Raw genomic sequence first — 23,838 nt, 5'->3', positions numbered from 1 at the left:
TTGTCTGCTGGTGGCCTTGCAAAACCCCAGCAAGACAGAGAAGCTCCCGAAGGAAAACAGAGCTGGTTCTTATAGTATAGTGATTGCATTTTTTTCTGATAAAGATAGCACACCTTTTGTCATAAGCTGTTTCCCTTGGTTTCTGTGTTTCTTTTCTAATCAAATTTACCCCAGTTGACACACATTTAAGAAAACAGTTTCATTTCAGGTCACGGGGACTTAGCACTGCAATCAAGGATCTGAATGAAATTCCTGGCAAAATACAGTAATTAGAAACACAATGAAAGCAGAATTGAAATGTCCCAGCCACCCCACAACACTAAAAGGATGTCTGGTTAATTTCCAAATTATATTTAGGATCAACATGCAAGAGGTTCTTTTTCATAAGGGCAGAGCTAGGACCAGAGATCATTACAATAACCACACAAGACTAGGAATGTAATTATAAAATAAACCATACCCTAGCAAGCAAATTATTTTAATGTGTTTCAAGAATTGAATACTCTGTATGGAATTAAAAACAGAGAAAAAAGCAACGTGCAGAAAATTAATTAAAAGGAGTTAAGACACAGAAACTTCGAATGTCATAAAATTACAAATACAAAAGCAACAAATTAAAAAACATACACGATTGCAGATTTCAGTAACATCAGTAGCCAGAACATACCCAATGAATCACTTAATCATCAGATATCTCGCTGATTTTGAAAGGGGGCTAGTGGTTGATGACTTAACCTCAATCAATCCAAAGGACAGGACTCTTTCCTTACATTACAAGCAATCTGTAAAGATGGCTTTAAGTAACTGTGAAAAGATGGTGTGTCTTTTCTCAAAGGAAACAGACAAGGAAGGGGTTATCCGCTCTGCCCCACCACCCCCCCCCAACTACCGAAATGTGTACATTCATTCAACTCTGGTAACTAAGGCAACCAAAGGACAATTTCTTTTCTTTTTTTGAGACAGAGTCTTACTCTGTCACCCAGGCTGGAGTGCAGTGGCGCAATCTCAGCTCAGTGCAACCTCTGCCTCCTGGGTTCAAGTGATTCTCCTGCCTCAGCCTCCCGAAGAGCTGAGATTACAGGCAACCACGACTGTCTAATGTTTGTATTTTAGGAGAGACGGGGTTTCACCATGTCGCTCAGGATAGTCTCGAACTCTTGGCCTCAGGTGATCCGCCCCCCTCGGCCTCCCAAAGTGCTGGGATTACAGGTGTGAGCCACCGCGTCCGGCCCCAAAGGACAATTTCTTGAGACCCACACACACCTTCAGAACCACACATTCTATTCATGTTAAAAACAACAAGAAATTAACAACCTCTAAAGCTAAGGACAATGATTCTGTAAAGTGCAAGAATGGTTCATTGTTTCTGCTTTTGTGGATTTCATGTTAAGAATACTTTAAAAGGGTGGACGGGAGTAAACCAGGACCCCAGTAATACATTTGATCAAGAAATGACCCGTATGGCAAAGGTGAGACGTGGACCGGCCCTCAGGTGTCTCTCCAAGTCTGTGCACACCACTGAGGTAGGAGCTCTGGAAGAAATGCAGACCCTTTCAAGGGAGTTAAGGTTTCCTCTTGGCCAATCAGCTGGGGGCCTGAGACAGTCATACCCATGGGCTGCGTGCAACTTTGCATGCAGCTTCACGAAATTCTACAGCTGCACCGCCTCAGTGACGGAGAAGGGCAAGATCCAAGACAAAGCCACATGAGGCGAGGTCCTGGTGCTGACCACTGGCCATCTGTTGTCCAGCACAAATCAAGGGGCCGGAGGAAGGGGATGAGGTGGAAAACCCCCGTCAGACATTCTACAAAACAGTTATTAGCAAATTGTATCAAAAAGTATCAAAACATTTCAAAAAACTCTAAAAATTGCCAGGCTTGGCAGATGCGCAGGACAGGGTCTCCAAGTGCCCGTGGCACTGTCCTATATTCCAGGCATTTATCCTGGAGGCCAGGATGCCACCTTCCCCCTCCCCTCCCCTCCGGGGCACTCAGAATCCACAGAGACACCAGGGGGTCCAAACCTTATCTGCAGCTGCCCCTCCCGGTTTGGGACAAGTGGACGGGGTTCCAACCACGAGCTCTGAGAGCCCCAAGGCCCATGAGATGCTGCTGCACCATGGAGGACCAGGGTGAGGGATGAAGGTCGGTGACTCTACAGGGGATGTGGGGGATGGGGGTATGGCAGGGCTCCCTTCACTTCCCACATTGTTGCAAGTCACTGAAGGATCACTTGGCTTAGGGGTCGAGGTACACTGAACCACAGGTGCACACACCTGAGCTCACAAAGTAGGACCCTGGACCTCAGAGGATGGACCCCACTTCCCCTCAGCATTTGGGTGCCCATCTCAAAGCTGAATATCCCGTAGGTATAAATACACACGTGGTTCTGCTCAGAGCAAGGTCTGAAGTCCCACTTGATAGCCTCAATAAAATGGCAGAACAATGAAAATACCAATTGCGTGCTAAGTACAGTCAGTTGATAAAATAATCTCTGTGCATTTTAAACAGCAGGAAGTTTGCTCTAAGCAACAAGGGCTCATCAGCTTTCTACTCCCTCCCTTCTGTTATTCTAATACAGTTATGTCTTCAGCAAACAGCTTTCCAAATTGGGTGACGACCAAACTCCAAACTTACAACTAATATGAAGTTACAACTCTAGTTCTTTAGAAATGAGAAAAGTTCAGACCTCAATAGAAGCCTGCCATGATTATTTTGAAATATTAAAAAAAAAAAAAAAAGGTCCAGGTGTCTTCAAAATTCAAGCAGAACAGCTTGAAACACTTGACAGTTTAACATGATGACACATGTGGCCGTTTCCATCTCAAAATAGCAGCCTGCAAGCACCTGTGCCTTTATCACTAGTTTAAAACCCCACTGTTGTGAGGTTCAAATGGCCACCGCTTAGGTACAGCCCAAACTCTGCCCATTTGAGTTAAAAAACATTTCATTCTTTTGAGACAGGGTCTCACTCTGTTACCCAGGTAAGAGTGCAGTGGTGTGATCACAGCTCACTGCAGCCTCAACCTGCCAGGCTCAGGTGATTCTCCCACCTCAGCCTCCCACGTAGCTGGGACTACTGCATGCCCCACCATCCCTGGATAATCTTTTGTAATTTTTTTGTAGAGATGGGGTTTGGCCATGTTGCCCAGGCGTGGTCTCTTTCATTTTCAGTTAGACTGCACAGAAGGGTGAATTTTCAACTTAAAAAGACAAGTAACAAAAACCTGGCCCAGGTACCGCCACTGGGCACTCTTGTGCCCATCCATTGACCACAAACAAGCTCAAAAACCTTTCTTGTCACAGTGTAGCCACCATCAAATATTAGAAATTGGCTCACACGATGAAACTTGTTTATCCTCCCTTCAAAGGAGTGCTCCCAACCTTAGTAACACTAGATTTTAAGCCATGTAAATTACAAGACCACCTTAATAGTATCGGGAGAGACATCACAAAACATTAGGCGCAGGATGTTGTATGTAACTCACGAGGCACAAGAAAATCAGAATAGAGGCCAGAAGCTCACACATTTCCAGGGACAAGTTCCAGAAGCAAAACGTAAAAGAGGTGGCTTAGGCTAAAAGCCAATGGCTCTCCTCTTCCCAAGGTCAAAGCTCTCCCACTCCCCAAATCACTCACAGAGTCTATGTGCTCTCCCCAACTTGCCCCAAGATTCAGGCCAAACAACTGCCCGTTTGTCCATGACCCAGGCCGAGCTGGGGAGAACAGCCCACGTACACCATACCCTGCCTTCTGAGGGGTCTACAAGCAATAAAACCTTTCCCAGAATAGGAAGGGGGTAAGCTATCCCGAAGTTGGCAGAAGTTCTGCAAAACATGTTTTGTGGGGGTCTGGGACCAGGTATGAGACAAAAGAGTTTTGGGCTCAAAGAAGTTTGGAAATGCTGGGTTGAGACTTCTCAGAGCCTTTCACACACCGGAATGCTGCAGAGCTCCAGGAAGAGTTTCCAGCCTGTTGCTCTGTTTGTTTGCATGCCTTGCAGAACCTCTCAACAGTTTGTAAGCCACCGGGGACTTCACATGCAAATAACTAGTTAGCTAAATATGCAGACTGCCTTCCTCACCAACCACGGAGGGCAGGAACTTGAAGCTTTCAGTCCCCAAAAGGCTCTCCTCTCTCCTGGAAGGCTACAGAAACAGACCAGTGAGAACCACAGTAAACCCTGAAGGGAAGAGAAAGGAGGTGCAGCAAAACAGCAGGAGAAATGAAAATAAAAGTTAACTAAGATTTGTTTTCCTAGTCTAATATCAATCTTCACACACTGATCCTCACCCACTCGAGCAGCCGAGAGCCCTCTTAAAGGGCAAACGACGCCGAGACCTGCTCTAGGAACTGTCTGCAGGAAGACTGGCGTTAGACTAGGGTTTGAGATTAAGCACATCGTGAAGTTTACTGATCTCTGCCATCAGATCTTGGGTGAGGTACAGCTCATTCATGCCTTCCTTGGCTCATGCTTAAAACCCATCACAGTCCTATCCTCCCATAGTTCTGTGCATTTCTTATCCACTCGGGCAGCTAGGAGCCCTCTTAAAGGGCAAGCGACCCTGATACCTGCTCTAGGAACTGTTTGCAGGAGTCAGTGCAGGCCAGCTCCGCATCTTGAAGGGGATGCCATCCGGGTATGAACAGCTCAGAGGCTGAATGGCCCTATCACCCGGGAGGAGCCTGGAGGGTATTCCATCTAACCCTGTGGCTAAAGCGGGTGGGGGGATGAGGGAACACACGGACTTGTTCGAGAATTTTCCCAGCAGCACGAAACTCCTTAGAAGCAGAAAACTGGGGCAGGACCTGGCGTGGGAGTCAGGGAGACCTCCACTGCCTTCTCAGGGATCCACACGTTGTCCTCCGAGCAGGAGCTTTCAACAGCTCCTCAAGATAGAGTCATAGAGAACAATGGCAAATTCCATAGCACTTGCTTTTTCTTTCCTGATAAATAAACAGATTTGGGAGCTCAGTACATCAGTAATATAAAAGACAGTGGGTTCAGAAAAGAAAAAAAGAAAAGAAAAAAATGCACAAATTACAGAAAAATATTCATAACGAGCTTCACACCTTTTTTTTTTTTGGTTACCTGTAACGTTTTAGAATTCAAGAAGGTTTCCAATGAGGAAAGATGGAATCATTCAGAAACAACGTTCACCTGATACGGAGAACAGCTCCCCAGTAGGAAGTCACCACGTCTCACCTGACAGTCCAGCCAGCTGCGTGGCCCCTGGTCACTCACTCACTCACCCTCGTGAGGGTCTCTGTGCACTTTTATAAAACAAACACATTCCACCTTGCCAGTCATTCCCAGATGTGGCTGAAGCCCAGAATTGCAAGAACCAGTTAAAATACAGTTTCTGGGCGCCACCTCATCCCCGTTCCTGGTGGTTTTGGATTCCATAATTCTGAGCGGGGCTCAGGAATCTGTATTCTTAAAAGCTCAGCCAGGTTTGGGGAGGCTTGGACTAGGTGATCTAAGAGATCCCTTCGAGGACCCAAGCTTCACTAGAGAAATTTCTGTGTAACCCCCATGCCAGCTACTCTCAGGGAGACGGTTAGCAAGGACCCATGAGGAATTGTAACATGGGGCAAAGACCTGCAAAGATACAAGGGGCTGCTCGCTGCCTGGGCCCAGGGTTAGTTATTCGAGCAAGATATGTAAAGTTACAGAGAGTATTTAATTGGTTACTGTGATATCATAGAAATACCAAGAATCATAAAAGTAAAAAAAGCTGCTAAGTTGTACATAATGTTTCCGGAATACTAAGAAGTTGCTGCTGGTCTACAGAGCCCTGGGATAGGATGGTGAGGATGCTCCCAGGAGGCGCAGCAGGGGTCACTGGCCCCGGTCCTGGTGCCTCTTGCCTTTGCCTTTCTTCTTCTTGTCCTCTGGCCTCGGCTCCAGGGCGCAGACACAGGCGGACCCGCCAGCGATGGCCTTGGGCAGGTCGACGCCCCTGCTCCACTTGTCGGCCTCTCGGTCGTACACCTGCACGGTCTTGGAGAAGGCGGTGTTCTCCCAGCTGTAGCCGCCCAGGATGTAGATGCGGCCCTCCCACACCGCCACGCCGGACTCGCTGTTGGCGTGCAGCAGCGGTGCCACGCGGGTCCACTGGTTGCACTGCGGGCTGTAGGCCTCCACGCCCAGCACGTCGAAGCGCTCCATGGACTCAATGTTGTCGTCGCTGCCCCCAATGGAGTAGATGCTGTCGCCCAGGCTGCACATGCTGTGCCAGCCGCGCGCTGTGGTCATGGGCCGCCGCTCCTCCCACACGTCTGTCCGGTGATCGTAGCACAGCAGGTTCTTGCGGTAGGGGCCGATCTGGTAGTCGTGGCCCCCAGAGATGTACACGAAGTCTTTGTAGATGGTGCCCGCGTGGCCGTACGTGAATCTGCCGGGTCGACGGGCAGAGACAGAGAGAGCTCAGGGCTGTGCCAGGCTTACCCTCCCCGCGCCAGGGAACAGCCTGCCATCTTAGGGGGCCATGAGGATTTAAGAATACAGGGAGTGAGCACCCCACAAACACTCTATAGACAGCAGACATCATTAGCAAAGACATGGCGGGGCGGGGCGGGGAAGTGGACAGCTTTGCAGTCAGGCTGCCTGGGCCAGAACCCAGCTCTACTCTCTCTGAGTCTCCCTTGCCACATCTGGGAAATGGGAATAATCACAGGACCATCACCCCTTTCACAATGGCTGGAAATGACTAGAACAATAAGCCAGCAGGCACACACGCACCCAATGAATCACACATCAAAGAGGAATAGCGGCATATAGTTCAATTCTAACTGCGCTGGCACTCGGGAAAAGTTTTGCTTAAAACTGTAGAGACAGCAAAATCAGTGGCTGCCAGGGGCTGCAGGGAGAGGGGTGGACAGGGCGTACACAGAGGGGGTTTAGGGCAGTGAAATGATTCTGCATGAGGCTGTAATGGTGGATTCATGTTGCTTTGTGTTCCTCAAAATCCACAGAACTGTGCCAGGAAGTGGGAACCCTGATGTAAACCAGGGCCTTTAGTGAATAAGAAAGGATCAACATGGCCAGGTGCAGTGGCTCACACCTGCAATCCCAGCGCTTTGTGAGGCCAAGGTGGGCGGATCACTTGAAGACAGGAGTTCGAGACCAGCCTGGCTAACATGGCGAAATCCTGTCTCTGCTAAAAATACAAAAATTAGCTGGGCGTGGTGACGGGCGCCTGCAGTCCTAGCTACTCAGGAGGCTGAGGCAGGAGAATTGCTTGAGCTCAGGAGGCGGAGGTTGCAGTGAGCCGAGATTGTGCCACTGCACTCCAGTCTGGGCGACAGAGAGAGACTCCGTCTTAGAAAAACAAAAACATGAGTGCTTACCCCACACACTTCTAACTCTTAGGGGCACCTGGATGTATTCCACAGCAAAGACTGGTTCGGAAAGTGCACTGCTGGGTGTGGCAACAGGGAACTGGTGGAAAAAATGGTGTGCACCTTCTACTAATCCCATGGAGATAATAAATGCTCAATACATGCACACCGGAAGGCAGGCGAGACTGAGGAGGGTGAGGCGGCCACCCTGGGGCACTCCCTGCATGTGGGCGCAGCTTTTCCGAGCAGCACCGCATCTGCTCTGCACAACAGTGCTGTGGGGTGGGTACGATTATCGTCTCCCTCTACAGATGAGGAACTAAAGGCTGAGTGGGGTGAAGACCCGTGCTTGAGGCTTAGATCTAGCACAGATACCCCCATCTCTTCGAGCTCCTCCTGCCCGAGCTCAGGGAGATCCTCAGGTCAGGCCTTCACCCTCTGAAACTCAGCGACCGCACAGACTCAGCCACGGAGGGATGTCCGTTGTGGCGGCAGAGCTGACCCTTGCCCTAAGTCTGAAACTGGAGCCCGGACTGTGCCCCACCACGCCCTCTGCCCCTCACGGTGTATCCACTCTTCCTGACAAGCCAGAAGATTTCGTTCCTTGAATTGGAGGCCAACATGCCCAGAAAGTGAGGCACGTGAACTGAACTATGTCCCATAAAAACATCCCATTTGGAGAGCCTTCCACCAAGCCCCAGATCACCTTGGCAAGCCGGCCACATAGGACCAGGAGTCGGTCTTTGGACTGTATGTCTCTACCGAAGAGAGCGCTCCATTCTCATTCCGGCCGCCGACGGCCACCAGCATGTCTTCGATGGAAGCAAGGTAGAAATCCACACGGCGCTGGTTCATGGAGGCCACCTGTGGAGGTGAGATACCTGTACCTTCCCTTCCCCGAACCCGGGACAGCATCAACATCTGGCGCTGCGTTTCCCAAATGTGTCTGCGGAACACACAGTCCCGGAGAATGTCCGGGAAAGGGAACTGCACCTGAATAAAGGGGGCTTCTTCAGGCGGGAGCTCTGAGCCCCTGAGGTTTCCCCAAGACGCCCTAAATCCCCAAAAGTGGGATGGAGACGCTCTGAGTCCCCAAAAGGGGGATGGAGACGCTCTGAACCCCCACACTTGTCTGGTCATGTGGTCAGCCTCGTGGACGGGAACTCTGTGGATCACAGGGGTCAGAACTGCTGATCTAGTGGCTTTCTGAAATAAAAATTCATCTTTCCCCTGCCGGCATCAGATTTGTAAAGTTAGTGCTGCTCTGCCACTCCGTGTTAACAGAGCAGGATGTGGCATTCGACAGGAAGTTAAACAGAAGAGGCTGGGTGCAGTGGCTACGCCTGTAATCCCGGCACTTTGGGAGGCCGAGGTGGATGGATCACCTGAGGTCACGGAGTTCGAGACCAGCCTGGCCAACAGGGTGAAACCCTGTCTCTACTAAAAATATAAAAATTAGGCAGGTGTGGTGGCGGGCACCTGTAATTCCAGCTACTCGGTAGGTTGAGGCACCAGAATTGTTTGAACCTGGGAGGCGGAGGTTGCAATGAGCCGAGATTGTGCCACTGCACTCCAGCCTGGGCAACGGAACAACTCTGTCTCAAAAAAAATAAATAAATAAAAGTAGAAACTTTTTTAAAAAAAATGAATCCAAGCCAAACACACAGGGAGCAAGAACAAGTCCCCGCGGGAGGCGAGGTTCAGGCCGCCGCTGCTGCCAGGCCTCGGGGAGGAGGGTCCAAAGCCAGGGACCCTGGCCAGTGGTGAGACTTCGACCTTGGAGGGCGATCTCTGATTTCTGAGAGTAAAATCAAAAGGTCAGCTGGACTCCATTCTGACTGCGTTTTGAGCTAAGAACAGCACTGAGTTGGGCGCGACGCTGAGGTGTGAGAATAAAGGCTGAGACGGACTGTCCCGGGGGAGCGGGTGGCTGGAGAGCGCTCCCAGCAGAAAGGAGACACCTTCCCTATGCCAGGGGCTTGCCAATCAACATGAGCTACTGCATGTATTCCCAGAAGGGGAATCCAAAATGTGGAGAGGACAAGAAACTAAAATTTCCCAGCTATGACTTAGCCAGGCTGGGATGAGACCTCAGGTCTGACATCAAGGCCCACGCCTTTCCCAGAATCAGGCCACAATGCGTGCCCAGGGCCAGGTGTGAGCCCTGGTGGCCTCCTTAAACTATCTCCCAAAATGCTTCCAGAGGAGCCCCACAGAGACTCCAGGACCTGCGGACCTTGAACCATGGATCAGACATCTAGACCCATGCTACTGTCCAAGAGGGCAGCCACGCCTCGTGTGGCCACACACACTTGCACATCAATCAGTTAAAGTGAAATGAAATTGAGAACTGGCTTCTTCAGTCGCACTGGCCACATTTCAAGTGCTCAGTCGCCAGATGTGGCTGTGGCTACCGTATGGGGAAGTACAGACACAGACCCTTCCATCTGCACAGAAAGCCCCACCAGGCAGCACAGCTCTGAACCAGGACGGACCCCTCGAAGGGGGTCGGTCAGCTCTCCCTCTCCCTGTCCAGGGTGTAGACCCAGGGTAAGCTGCTCGCCACTGTATCGTCACACCTCATTCAGAAGCAGGATAGTGGCTGTCAAGGCCCCAGAGAGGTAAGGAAAGTCAAGGCTAGGTTAAGGAAACCGAGAGAGTCCTCAAGAGAAAAGAAATAATCCGGCTTTAATCTCACCTTGATCCACTGTTTACAGCGGGGGTCATACCTATAAAGAAGATTGGAGGCCGCGTCCCCTCCGTTGTCCCGTGAGAAGCTGCCGCCGGCGATAAAGATGAAGCCCCCCAGCACCGCGACACAGTGGTGGCTCCGCCGGGCGGGCAGTGGCGTCTCTTTGACCCACTGCTCGCTCTTGGCGTCCAGGTAGCAGGTGTCGTCACTGAGCTCCAGACACCCCTCGGAGACCTCCCCGCCCACGAACAGCAGGCGCTCCTGGTTGGTGCGCAGCGCCGTGCGCTTGGTCTGCATGACGGGCTGGGCCGCCAGGTTGTTGTGGTAGCGCACGGCCTCCTCGATGAAGCCCTCGCAGTTGGCCTCCTTGGGCAGCAGCGAGCACACGGCTGGCTTGACGCGGTGCAGCAGGTCGTTCTTGGGGATGAGCGGGAAGTGGATGTTCTCCAGCACCTGGCGGGCGTGGGCCTCGCGCTCGGGCTGCTGAGTCAGCCACTGCAGGGCGGCCTGCAGGAGGTCGTGCTCACACTCCCGCTGCACCTCACTGCTGCTCAGGTAGACACACAGCTTCTGCATGGAGACGTTCTGCAGGAAGTCGGGCGTGAAGGACAGCGTGCCGAAGTGGTTCAGGATGAAGCCATCGATGAAGGCGTCAAGCCGCTTGAGGCTGTAGATGGAGGCCAGCTCCTGCAGGTACAGGTAGTTGTCCTCGCTCACCTCCTGCTCCAGGTACTCACAGCAGAAGTCTACCACCGTCCAGATCTGCAGCAGGTGGGCCGTCTCCAGGACATAGTCAATGTTGCCACCATCCAGCACCAGCTCCCCCCCGTACAGGAAGTCCACCACCGCCTTGAGCCCGATGTAGGAGGCGCCGATCAGCTCCACCTCCTTCTGGAAAGCTTCCCGCATGCCAATGGTGAACATGGAGTTGAAGTAGTCGCTGCACACGGCCAGCAGGTTGCGGTGGGCTGGCACACGCTGCTCATCGGCCACCAGGACAATGTCGCAGAAGAGACCGCGGAGTCGCTGCTCGTTCAGCCGCTGCAGCACTGTGCTTGAGTGGTCAGCCCAGTGGTATACCTGGCCAGAGAAGACACATCAGAAACGGCACAGCAGTCTGCTCAGCCCTGGTCCAACCCAGTGGGTCCTGACCAGTATTTTCAACAAAATGAAACTGAAGAAAACAGGAAATAGAATGCTGCATCAGGGGGCATTGCAGGAAGTACAGGTGTTTCTTTCTTTTTTTTTTTTTGAGACGGAGTCTCGCTCTGTCGCCCAGGCTGCAGTGCAGTAGTGCAATCTTGGTTCACTGCAAGCTCACTCTGCCTCCTGGGTTCACGCCATTCTCCTGCCTCAGCCTCTTGAGTAGCTGGGACTACAGGCGCCCGCCACCACACTCGGCTAATTTTTTTGTATTTTTAGTAGAGACGGGGTTTCACTGTGTTAGCCAGGATGGTCTCGATCTCCTGACCTCGTGATCCACCTGCCTTGACCTCCCAAAGTGCTGGGATTACAGGCGTGAGCCACCGCGCCCGGCTCAGGGTTTGAGACCAGCCTGGCCAACATGGTGAAACCTTCTCCTACTAAAAATACAAGATTTAGCCAGGCATGGTGGCGTGTGCCTGTAATCCCGGCTACTCAGGAAGCTAAAGCAGGAGAATTGCTTGAACCCAGGAGGTGGAGGTTGCAGTGAGCCGAGATCACACCACTACACTCCAGTCTGGGAGACAGAGCAAGAACTCCATCTCAAAAACGAAAAACCAAAAAAACAAAACAAACAAACAACAAACAAAACAAACCAAAAAACAAACCAAAAAAAAAAAACCCAAAACCAAACAAGACAACAATTCAAGCCGGGCATGGTGGCTCCTGCCTGTGATCTCAATGCTTTGTGAGGCTGAGATGGGAGAATCACTTGAGGCCAGGAAGTTCAAGACTCACCTGGGCAACATAGCGAGATTCCTGTCTTCACAAAATATTTAAACATTAGCTGGGCATGGTGGCATTCACCTGTAGACCCAGCTACTCAGGAGGCTGAGGCGGAAGGATCGTTCAAGCCCAGGAGCTTGAGGCTGCAGTGAGTCATGATTGCGCCACTGTACTCCAGCCTGGGCAACAAAAAGAAATCCTGTCTCTAAATTAATTAATTAATTAATTAATTAATTAAACATAGGGAGAAACAGATAACTGAAAACTATCACATAGATAGATAGCTGGTCTATTCCAGGGCGACTGAGGTAAAGAACTGGCTGGGCACTAAGCCTGAAGACGGGGAATGTGGTGGGAGGAGGAAAACTGACCGAGGGCTATTAGGTATTAGCAGCTATGTGGTTCAACTTATTTATTTATTTATTTTTTGAGATGGGTCTCACTCTGTTGCCCAGGCTGGAGTGCAGTGGCACGATCACAGCTCACTGCACCCTGGACCTCCTGGGTTCAGGTGATTCTCCTACCTCAGCCTCTTGATAGCTGGGACTATAGGTGTGTGCCACCACGCCCGGCTAATTTAAAAAATTTTTTGTAGAGACGAGGTCTCACTATGTTGCCCTTGACCTCCTGGGCTCAAGTGATTCTTCCACCTTAGCCTCCTGAGTAACTAGGACTACAGGCACACGCTACCACGCCCTTCTAATTTTTATAATTTGGAGGGACAGGGTCTCCCTAAGCTGCCCAGGCTCTGAATTCTTAAAAGTTACTTCTTAGCATGTGTCCTACAGCAGTGGGTTTTATTTTTTTCTTCCCTTTCGAATCTTCTTTTTGTTGCCATGCATGCAGTTGTCATTGAGACACTTTATTTCCCTGTGGTTATTTCCACATCCAGTCAATTCAAAGAGCAACTTCTCTGTCCATGTTACAGGAGCAGGCCGCGTTCCCACAACCTGTGGAGGATGCCACACAGATACGACTTGGCATTTCCTTCCGAGTTCAGAGGGCCAGGCTGACACGCTCTTCCACTCCAGGCTGGCTTTTCGGTTCATAGGTCACATGCATGGAGATCTCTATTTATCCTGGTTACTCGCAGAGAGAGCCAGGCTGGCCTATACTGGGCTTTTAAAGTCTTTCTCATTTTTAGAAACAGGGTCTTGCTCTGTTGCCCAGGCTGGCATGCAACAGTAGATCAGAGATCACTGCAGCCTGAAACTCCTAGGCTTGGCCAGGCATGGTGGTCATGCCTGGAATCCCAGCACTTTGGGAGGCCGGGGTGGGCGGGTCACTTGAGGTTAGGAGTTCGAGACTAGCCTGACCAACATGGTGAAACCCCGTCTCTACCAAAAATACAGAATTAGCTGAGTGTGGTGGCGGGCGCCTGTCATCCCAGTTACTCGGGAGGCTGAGGCAGAAGAATCACTTGAATTCCAGAGGCGGAGGTTGCAATGAACCATTGCACTCCAGCCTGGGCAACAAGAGCAAAACACTATCTCAAAAACAAAACAAAACAAAACAAAACAAAACAAAACAACTCCTAGTCTCTAGCAATCCCTCTGCTTCAGCCTCCTTGGCAGCTGGGACTACAAGTGTGTGCCGCCATGTCCAGCTATTTTTTACTTTTATTTTTTGTAGAAATGGGATCTCACTACATTGCCCAGGCTGGTCTTGAGCTCCTGAGTTCAAACAATCCTCCTGCCTCAGCCTCCCAATGTGCTGGGATTACAGGTATAAGCCAGCGTGCCAGGTCTCAGCTTCTAATTATGCAGGAGTGGTCTTTGCCTCTACAGACACTGACGGAGGCCCCTCTTGGGTGCGAGCTGAAGGAAGGAAATTAAAAAGTACTACAGTGGCTGGTGATCAAGTCATAGTACAGGCTTAGTGGCCTGAGAGACGCAAGTGAGGGCATGAGGCGGCTATCTGCCACCCGGGGCCCCTGGCTGTCTCCATGCTGGTGAGAGTGCTGACCTACCACGCTCAGATGGAGATACACACAACCCCAGACTGCAGTGTAAAAAGGGAAAGAGCCCAGAGGGTGGGACTGGCGAAAGCCCCAGTTAATGGCTGCGGCAGGGAGCCACCAGCTCCAGTGAGCTGGGGCAGGGGGCGAGAGCAGTGTTGTTTCCAAAACTGGGTTTCTGTTCTAAGTGGGCTGGAGTGATGCTGTACCCGGGTACAATCAGCGGCAATCTGCTGCTGGTGTTTTAGCACAGCTGCATAGATGACAACTTTCCAAAAACAAAGGCACATGATTTCCCTTATTTTTTTATTTTTATTTTTTTTGAAGGGGGATACAGAGACTCCCTCTGTTGCCCAGGCTGGAGTGCAGTGGCTCTATCTCAGCTCACTGCAACCTCCACCTCCTGAGTTCAAGCGATTCTCCTGCCTCAGCCTCCCAAGTAGCTAGGATTACAGGCACGTGCCACACCCGGCTAATTTTTAATTTTTTTTAGACAGAGTTTCACTCTTGTTGCCCAGGCTGGAGTGCAATGGTATGATCTCGGCTCACTGCAACCTCCGCCTCCCAGGTTCAGGCGATTCTCCTGCCTCAGCCTCCTGAGTAGCTAGGACTACTGGCATATACCACCATGTCTGGCTAATTTTGTATTTTTAGTAGAGACAGGGTTTTGCCATTTTGACCTCAGGTGATCTGCCTGCCTCGGCCTCCCAAAGTGCTGGGATTACAGGCATGAGCCACTGCTCCCAGCATACATATATTTATTTATTTCAGTAGAGATGGGGTTTCACCATGTTGGCCAGGTTGGTCTCGAACTCCTGACCTCAAGTGATCCACCCACCTCAGCCTCCCAAAGTTCTAGGATTCCAGGCATGAGCCACTGCGCCTGGCCAATGTACCAATTTTAAAGGGACACTGGTAACAGAGTTTCCGCATTTCAGGTAACTTAGAAGCCCCAACCTACAGCATTCTCTGATGATATGAGTCCTGTTCATTTCTCTATCTCCTATTTTAGTGTCTTAATCAAATGCAAGGCTGAGCAGAGGGAGAAACTCAGGTTGTCAGGGGCTTATACCTGGGAGGAGGCAGCAGGTACAGGGTATTAGATGTGGAAAAAGAATTTAGCATTAACATGGAACAACACTTTTTTTTTTTTGAGACAGGGTCTTGCTCTGTCACTTAGGTTGGAGTACAGTGGCGTGATCTTAGCTCACTGCAACCTCTACCTCCTGGGCTCAAGTGAGCCTCCCACCTCAGCCTCCTGAAGAGCTGGGACTACCGGTGTATGCCACCATGCCCGGTTAATTTTTGTATCTTTTGTAGAGATGGGGTTTAGCCATGTTGTCCAAGCTGGTCTCAAACTCCTGAGCTTATGAGATCCTCCTGCCTCAGCCTCCCAAGGTGCTGGGATTCCAGGTGTGAGCCCCTGTGCCTGGCTGAGCAACACGTCTTAGGGCAGACAGGTAAACAGTGTGGTCACACAGTGGGAAGACGCCTACATGCTGGAATGCACAATCTACCACTATAAACTAAAGCAGCAACACGGGTGAGGCTCACAGGCACAATGTCGTGCAAAAGAAACCACACACGAGAGTACCCAACCTTGGATCTCATTTCGATAAAGTTCAAAAGCAGACCAAACCACAGCGGTGGGGTTGGGACAGTGACTATCTTGAGTGTAACAACAGGGAGGGTTTGGTAGTATTGTTTCTTGCCCATCTGGGTGCTGGTGACATAGGTGTGTTTAATGTCTAGAAATTCATGGGTACACTTTTTAAGAATAAAAAGTTAGAAACAGGCCAGTCATGGTGGCTCACACCTGTAATCCCAGCACTTTGGGAGGCCGAGGAAGGCAGGTCACGAGGTCAAGAGATCAAGACCATCCTGGCCAACATGGTGAAACCCCATCTCTATTAAAAATACAAAAATTAGCTGGGCGTGGTGGCACGCACCTGCAGTCCCAGCTACTCAGGAAGCTGAGGCAGCAGAATCGCTTGAACCTGGGAGGCAGATGTTGTAGCTAGCTAAGATCACACCACTGCACTCCAGCCTGGGCAACAGAGCGAGACTCTATCTCAAAAAAAAAAAAAAAGAAAAAAAAGAAAAAAGAAAAAAGAAAAAGAAAAAGAAGAAAAAAGAGTTAGAAACACAATCCAGAACCCTGGTCCTAAGAGGTTCAGTTCAGAGAAAAACAAACTCAGGGTCCTGGCGTTAAGGGACAAAGATTTCCAGTGCTGTCAAACTTAGAAAGCAGCAGTGTCTCCCAAGCCAAGCTCCCAAACAAAGCCCTTTTGAGCAAGCGGCGAGACCTCTCTGAGTTTTCACGTTTGATAAAGCTGGGCTTGGCAGGAACCTTTCTGGGGAACTCACGTGAGCATAGGAGGTAATTTCTCAGGAGAATCAACCTCTCTTGAAAATGACAGCCAGTTTTTCTTTTAGAATCTGTAGAATCTCTTTTCCCCCTTTTTCTCAACTCTATAGGCTGCTCCCAGCTCCCTTCATCTAAAGAAGCGTTTCTGTACCTTTTTTCATTATTGCCCCCCAAGAAGGCTTTTAAGACTTTTTTCACTCATAGCCTCCCCAGCAAAATTTTAACATCACAGATGCACTGTATGTCTGCTCATGTACCGTATGTATAATTGTGTCTTATGCACAAAAGGAGTAAAATTCCTCCCACCCTCCCAAGAACCAATTTTCTCCCACTTCAGGGCAACATCATACTCATTGAGAATCCATGATCTGAGGTAACCGTAAGATTTAATCTCCAAAAGTGACACCTCTAAAGAACTGAGGGCATTACGAATATCTGTAACGAGGAGACAGGTTAGCAGGAACCTCGAACCAGTGGCTTCCCCCATCTTTACCAATAGCAGCTGTGGGGACAGGAGTTTGTGGAAAGTATAGCAGCCGGGTCTGGCTCTTGGATTTTAATGTGGCAGGTGGGAACAGGCTACATATTTCTAATTAGAACTCCCCCAGCAGCCTGACTTTGGGGAACTCACCCTCACTTGCTCTTGGGTTCCAGGGAATCATGACTAGGGAAGAGGACTCCAGGCCCTTGGGGTCTGGGACACAATGTATTGCCCTCACCCTAAGATAGAAGGCTGGGTTCTAAATGGACCTGTCTTTGGAGTTTTTGAGCCCCAAAGCGGGCATGGGAATCCCAGTTTTCTTCCTGTCCCATCCACCTCCTTGGGTTGATGAATGAGTCAGGTTGTCACAAAGAGAAAGCTCTGGGATGTCACACTGGAAAACGAAGACGTCTGGCCATAGTGTCTCTAACATCCCTCACACTTCCCACTCTCTGATTTTATGACAATTTCCGCTCCTTGCCCATTTCCACCTTTACTTGTCATTAAGGGGATTGACAACACCCATGACAAAAAAAATCAGTCTGTGATTAGAAATGAGTGAATGAGAAAAAGGATCACAGTTCTTAGGCAATTTGCACAGGTGGTGAGTGAACATTCACAGACCTTGGATGATTCGCTGATCTTGTATGGCCGAGACACTCGCGTCTGCCTGCTTCCCTCCATCATTAGAGATCTCAGCCCTAGGAGAAGAACGGGATTTCTGAGCATGCAGTCATAACTCTAGCTCATTCATTAATTTCAGACTCTGCTAGCAGATACCAAGGACGGCAGTGAAAACAGCCACACGGAGGAAGGAGGGAGGGAGGACCGTGCACTACAAAGAACTCTTTTACACTGAGCTGAGAACTCATCGGGTTGTTAGCATTGGACAGAACATTTAACTTGCATTCCTCTATCACCTAAAATCTGACATCATGTCATTTAGTTCACTTCCTACAAATATTTCCCTTTTGGCTACACCGAGGTTATAATGATAAGTTATAATTTTGGAGCCCAGACTACAGCCCTAGAACCAAGCTAAGGGACTTACATGTGCCATCTCATTTAACCCCCACAAAGATTACACTTGGCCAGGCTGATATCGCTTATCCCATTTCACACATGAGGATATTGATCTCATGGTCACAAAGCTAGTAAGTGGCTGAGAATCACACCTGGGTCTGTCCAGCTTCAAAACCTGGATCCATCACCACGACACGCTGCTGAATGAGGCCTGGGGTTTGAGAGTATCACACTTTAAAAATATGATCCAGGTGAGGATGTGGTACAGCGATGACTACCATGTATACAGTACATTCTAGACACACTGTCCCCAAGTGCTTCTCTGTGGCTTCACTCACTTAGTCCCCATTGCAACCCCATGAGGCCAGCACTGTGACTGGAGGATGCTGACAGCAGTGAGGTGAAATCACCTGCCCGGTGTCACACAGCTGGGAACTGGCAGAATTGGGATTCCAGGTCAGGGAAAAGTCCATGCTCTTAACTCTTAGGCTCCACTGCCTGGCTCTTGGAGGGGGGATCACTGCGGGCAGAGTTAGGCTTTGGTGGGGGCGGGGGCGGGGGGGCAGGTGCTTCAAGGATGGAGGGGAACACAGAGAAGGGACTTTGCCAACTAGTATTAGTACAAGTCACACACTGAGACTAAGGTTTTAAAGAGGATTTCTTCCCCCTGCTATTTGAGTTCAGGAGAAGAGTTTGTTACCTATTGAACACACAGTCTTTACTAATAAAGAACAACATGACAAGAAGTCAGCACTGTTCTTAGATAATTGGGGACACAGGGAGGGCACTCCAGTGTTCCCATGGAAGGAATGAATTCGGGCACAGTCCGTCCTGTGCAACTCTCCTAGGGAGAGAAGGGACAACGAGATTCCTCTTGACAAACTAGAAACTTTGTGACAACGACAAGCTGTTCCCATTCCCGGCCCTCCTGACTACCCCTAGGATGCTGAAGAGCCCAGAGAGGGAAGAGAAGAAACCCAGCTTTCATGCAGTGCCCACCGCAGACCCGACTTCATTCCACGTTCACCCTTTGAGACAGGTGCCACCGTCGTTCCCACAGTGAGACCTGGCGCTCGGGTGCCCCAGGTGGGGGGTTGCCCAAGGTCACAGAGCAGCAAGCAGCAGGTGCCTCTCGCTCCACCGCCCCAGGCAGCCTGCCCGGGCTCAGCCAGGCCTTCTAACGCTCAACGCTTTCTTTTCTAGGCCAAGATACCTAGAGAGAGTTCCCGGGGCCGGAGGCTCCCTGCTGTCTCCTGCAAGTGCGTGGGGGTGGGGGCTGATTTCCACGCGTGTTGGATGTCAGCGGCCTCCGACGCTTTTTGGAAGCAGGTGAAGGGTCAAGGCCACCCACACACACAGTGACAATCCTAAGTCACTGGAAAAGGTCTTCCAGTAAACATGGGAACGCAGGCCCCGTCTGGACGTGGGAGGGCTCCCAGGGAGCCTCCTTCCCAAGCTCCCTCCCGACCTCAGCGTCGGAGAAACCGACGCTGCTGACACCGGCTCGCCCGCGGGGTCTCCGGGGACGCCGCTGTCGTTCGCTCGGACCCCGCAGCCCAGGCGGAACTCAGCGCAACGGCCGCCCAGGCAGGCTCCAGCCGGCGGCGAGGAGGCGGAGGTGGAGGCGGAGTCGGGACGGCCCGGAGCCGGGGCCACTCACCTGCCACGCGCGGGGCGGAACGCACAGGCCGCACCTGTGTCACCTGCGGGGGCGGCGGCCCCTCCCCTGGCCTCTTCCCCCAGTCGCGGCGCCCCACTCGCCCACCCGCCCGCCCCGGCACCAAGGCGCGCAGGGGGCTCGGGGCTCGCGGCTCGCGGGGGCCGGGGACCCCTCCGATCTCCGCCCGCCCCCCGCCCCGGCCGGGCGCGGCTTCCCGGCGGTCCGGGGCTGAAGGGTGGGCGCGCGCGTAGGCCCACCTGGCAGGACGCGCTACGGTCGCGGCGGGGACAGCCCCGGCGGCGGGGCCGGGCGATCGGGGCTGCGGGGCCCGGGTTCAGGAGCCCCCCGGCCGGCCCGCTGCGCAGCCATGGCTCCGCCAGGAAGTGCGAGGCCGAGGGCGGAGGCGGCGCGCGTGGCCAATGGCGGCGGCTGCGGGGAGGCGGGGCCGGGAGGCGCGGGGCGGGGCCTGCGGCCGAGGGCCGGGCGCGGGGGCCGTGGGGTGAGCTCGCGGGGTGGACGCCCCTCTTGTCCGCGCCCCGGGGATCCCCGGTGTCTACACCACCACGACGCCCGACTCCGTCCCTTCGAGGGCAGGCCGCAGCCCCGCCGCGCGAAATGCGCCCTGGTGCCACCCACCGTCACGGACGCAGGGCCACGGCGGGGACGGGACACGCAGGGTCCCGGGCCTGGAGGCACCGACGCGTGCGCTGGGACCTCCTTGCTGGCAGGGAGTCGCCGGGACGGGCACCGCGCCTCTCGCCTCCTTCCGGGCTGAGCTGGAGCGTCCCTGCGGCCACCCTGCGGGGAGGCCTTTGCTGACCACTCTGCTTAAAGTCGCATCCCCTCTCTCCACCCCAACTTCCAACCCCACGCTTCACTTGAGCTCTTATCAGCGTCTAATATTCCAAATAATGTACTGGTTTATTCGGTTTATTGTCTCTCCTTCCTACCAGAAACCCTCCAGGGCAGGGTTTACTGTCAGTTCTATTCCTGACTGGACCCCCCAGACTGGCACACAGTAGGTGCTCAATAAATACGTGTGGAATGAATGAACGTAACCTTCATCGATCAATCTATCGTCACACTTCGCTCATGCTACAGCGAGATAACCCTTGAAGATGTAATACTTAGAGAAAGAAGCCCTACACGAAAGACCACACATTGCGTGATTCCGTGCATGTGAAATATCCACAAGAAGCCAATCCATAGAGACAGAAAGTAGACGAGTGGTTGCCAGGGGCGGGGAGTTGCTGGAGTGGGAAATGGCTGCTGAAGGATCAGCGATTTCTTTTGTGTAGTACTCACTACAGCCTCCACCTCCCAGGCTCAAGTGATCCTCCTGCCTCAGTCTCTCATGCAGCTGGGATCACAGGTGCCGGCTGCCACAACCGGCTATTTTTTTTCCTTTGATTTTTATAGAGACAGGGTTTCAGTTTGTGGTCTGAGCTGGTCTTGAACCCCTAGGCGCAAGCGATCCTCCTGCCTCGGTCTCCCAAAATGCTGGGATGACATGTGTGAGCCAGCACACCCAGCCCACTTACAGGATCTTTATTTTTTAGTTATTTATTTTATTTATTTATTTTTTGAGACAGAGTCTCTCTATCACCCAGGCTGGAGTGCAATGGCTCAATCTCAGCTCACTGCAATCTCCACCTTCTGGGTTCAAGTGATTCTCCTGCCTCAGTCTCCCGAGTAGCTGGGGTTACAGGCACCCACCACACGCCTGGCTAATTTTTGTATTTTTAGTAGAGATGGGGTTCATCATGTTGGCCAGGATGGTCTCAAACTCCTGACCTCAGGTGATCTGCCTGCCTCAGCCTCCCAAAGTGCTGGGATTACAGGTGTGAGCCAAGGACCTTTAAATGATGTTCTCACTGGATTGCTGTCCCCCATCTCTCTCTCTCCCCTTTTCTTTGGGGACTGTACACATTCACCCTTCCAAGCCTTACTTGCCCATCTTTGACCCTTCCTGGACCTGTCCCCACCACAGACAAAGCTAATCCTCATGTTGTTCTATCTCTGTTCCCTGACATGTGGATCTCTGTTCTGACATGAATTCATGCACTGCCTCTCATTCATCCAATAGACTTTTCAGGAACACCTGCTGTGTGGCCGGCACTGTGGTAGGTGCAAGGGATACAAAGAAGAAACTTTCAGGGCTTTTAGGAAGAGAGGGAAACAAGTCAATCAGCGATGGTCCTATCGTGGTGAGTCCTGGGTTGGGGCGATACATGGAGCACCATTAGTTGTACATATTCTTTTTTACAGCTAGAGTTAAAGATTCTCTTGATAGATAGATACAGGTAGATAAACAGATACATGCCCCTGTATATATGGGTATCTATCATATCCCTTTATCTATCTAACAAGAGATTTAGCTGTATTTTAAGAGCCTATAACTCTTACATAGATAAATAGATACATGCGTCTCTATATATGGGTATCTATGTTATCTATCTAACAAGAGATTTCGCTGTAGATATTTTAAGAGCCTATAACTCAGCATCGACATCGGCCTTCCGGGTGTTGTGTTCATGATGAATGAGAAGACGTGCAACCTGGTGTATGGGGGCCAGAGTAAGCGCCTAAGACAAGCTCGTCCACACATGACCTTGACATGAAAAGGGTGTGGACTCGGCTAACTTGGCTTCACCCTGCGTTCCCCAACGGCACTTTGTGAATCACCCTCTCACTCTTTTTCTTTCAGTAACGTTTTTGTCCTCCCAAATTATAAAAGTAATGCATACTTTACTCAGCTACTCTCAATACAGAGAAGTTCAAACAGCTGAGTGTAGTTACTCAGGCTGGTGATTCCAGCACTTTGGGAGCAAGAAGGATCACTTGAGTTCAGGAGTTTGAGGCTATCCTGGGCAACATGGCAAGACCCTCGTCTGTACAAAAAAAATTAAAAATTAGCCAGTCATGGCTGCATGCGTCTTTAGTCCCAGCTACTTGGGAGGCTAAGGTGGGAGGATTGCTTGAGCCCACGAGGTCAAGGCTGCAGTGAGCTGTGGTTGTGCCACTGTACTCCAGCCTGGGTGACAAAGCAAGACCTTGTCTCAAAAACAAAACAAAACAAAACAAACACTCATTTCTACGTCATTCAAAAAATTGGTTCATATTTTTCTCTTGATATTTTCCTCTTACATCATTTCTTTGCCATAATGAACTAGACAGTGCTCTAAGCCCTCTGCAAGTATTAACTCATTTGATACTATCTCTGTACCCTGGGATGTGGATCTCCATCCTTACATGAATTCATACATTCCCTCCTTCATTCATTCAGCAGACTTTTCAGGAACACCTGCTGTGTGCTCGGCACTGTGGTAGGTGCCAGGGATATTAAGAAGAAAATTTCAGGGGTTTTAGGAAGAGAGTCAAACAAGTCAATGAGTGATGACCCTATCGTGGTGGGTTAACACCGTGATCCTTTGAGGAAGTATCACTACCTTCCCTGTTTGCAGATGGGGAAGCTGAGTCCTGGAGAAGTTGAATCCCTTGCTCAAGGTCCCAGAACTCGTAAGGAGCAGAGCTAGGCTTTGAACCCAGGGAGTCTGCCTCCAGTGTCTGCAGCCGCAGCCTTGGCCACTGCCCCACAGTACCTCAGTGCACTGATGACAGTAATGTGTGCTCAGTGCAGACAGCTGGAAAACAGGCCCAGAAGAGGAGAGTAGCACCCACCTGAGGAGAACAGCTGTTGGCATTTAAGGATAAACCAGCTCAATATTTTTCTCCTGCGTATATTCCCTGCATGTCTATGCAAATGAGATCCTGTGGTGCACACTCCTTTTTAGCTGACTTTTTCCCCATTTTGCAAATGTCATGAGTTTTTCACACGTCAGTAAGTCCTCATCTATGATATGATGTTTAATGGCTGTGCCTGATCCTTCAGTATGGATTGTGCCCTTGACCTCCCCGCATTGTTGGGCATCCATCTGGCGTGTCTATTATGAATCATGCCATGGTGAACATCCTTGCACGCACACCCATGTGCGCATCTCTGACAGTGAAGGGGAATTGCTGGCTCTGAAGGACTGCATATTTGTAAGACCCCAAACCATGCCTCTCCCCTGAAAGCCTGCCCTAATTGGTGCCCCCAACAGTGGCTCAACACTGTCACTTCTGAGATTCAGGCACCATCCAATGGAGCCAGCCAGCTATATGTTTTGCATGGCCCAGTGCAGAATGAAAATGTGGGCCACCTCTTGTCCCAAAAGCAGGAGAAAAGCTTATTCCTTTCTTCTGCAGACTCTCTCCCCAACATGGTGCCTTTCTTTCTGTTCCCTCCCTCCTTCTCTCTCTCTCTCTCTCTTTCTTTCCTAGGTGGAACAATTGCCACTGTCACCAAAGACGATGACTGCAGGCTCAGGTTATCTTCATCCTC

At 51.0% G+C, this 23,838-nt stretch overlaps 2 protein-coding genes across 3 annotated transcripts; both read right to left on the bottom strand.

The window, feature by feature from the left end:
- Window positions 1–335: 335 nt before the first annotated feature.
- LOC111552560 lies at window positions 336–3,864 on the bottom strand. The gene is made up of 2 exons (XM_031934445.1): window positions 3,634–3,864; window positions 336–1,990 (listed from the first exon to the last, which is right to left on the bottom strand). Exons 1-2 carry the CDS (start codon window positions 3,836–3,838, stop codon window positions 1,863–1,865), a joined length of 333 nt encoding a protein of 110 aa, XP_031790305.1. The 5' UTR covers window positions 3,839–3,864; the 3' UTR covers window positions 336–1,862.
- A 1,801-nt stretch (window positions 3,865–5,665) lies between these two features.
- KLHL36 (kelch like family member 36) lies at window positions 5,666–19,869 on the bottom strand. Of its 2 annotated transcripts, none has more exons than XM_023226804.1 (5): window positions 19,712–19,869; window positions 17,396–17,472; window positions 10,043–11,116; window positions 8,051–8,208; window positions 5,666–6,398 (listed from the first exon to the last, which is right to left on the bottom strand). In XM_023226804.1, exons 2-5 carry the CDS (start codon window positions 17,456–17,458, stop codon window positions 5,843–5,845), a joined length of 1,851 nt encoding a protein of 616 aa, XP_023082572.1. In that variant the 5' UTR covers window positions 17,459–17,472; window positions 19,712–19,869; the 3' UTR covers window positions 5,666–5,842. The 2 variants fall into 2 exon arrangements, with proteins under 2 accessions (XP_023082572.1, XP_023082574.1); XM_023226806.3 differs by having other exon boundaries at window positions 19,455–19,864.
- Window positions 19,870–23,838: the final 3,969 nt, after the last annotated feature.

Source organism: Piliocolobus tephrosceles, chromosome 17, assembly GCF_002776525.5.
Source record: "Piliocolobus tephrosceles isolate RC106 chromosome 17, ASM277652v3, whole genome shotgun sequence".
NCBI lineage: Eukaryota > Metazoa > Chordata > Mammalia > Primates > Cercopithecidae > Piliocolobus > Piliocolobus tephrosceles.
The sequence above is the reverse complement of the archived record's forward strand: the minus strand, read 5'-3'. Positions and strand labels throughout refer to the sequence as shown.

Bases quoted from the DNA above. Each gene is read 5' to 3' on its own strand.
- LOC111552560 (XM_031934445.1), bottom strand. From the start codon at position 3,838: ATGTTTTGCAGAACTTCTGCCAACTTCGGGATAGCTTACCCCCTTCCT. The intron at 1,991-3,633 runs GATTTGGGGAGT...GTGGATTCTGAG, and splicing joins AGCACATAGACTCTGTGAGT to TGCCCCGGAGGGGAGGGGAG.
- KLHL36 (XM_023226804.1), bottom strand. From the start codon at position 17,458: ATGATGGAGGGAAGCAGGCAGACGCGAGTGTCTCGGCCATACAAGATC. The intron at 8,209-10,042 runs GTGAGATTAAAG...TCACCTCCACAG, and splicing joins GCTGTAAACAGTGGATCAAG to GTGGCCTCCATGAACCAGCG. The intron at 6,399-8,050 runs GTGATCTGGGGC...TCGACCCGGCAG, and splicing joins TATGTGGCCGGCTTGCCAAG to ATTCACGTACGGCCACGCGG.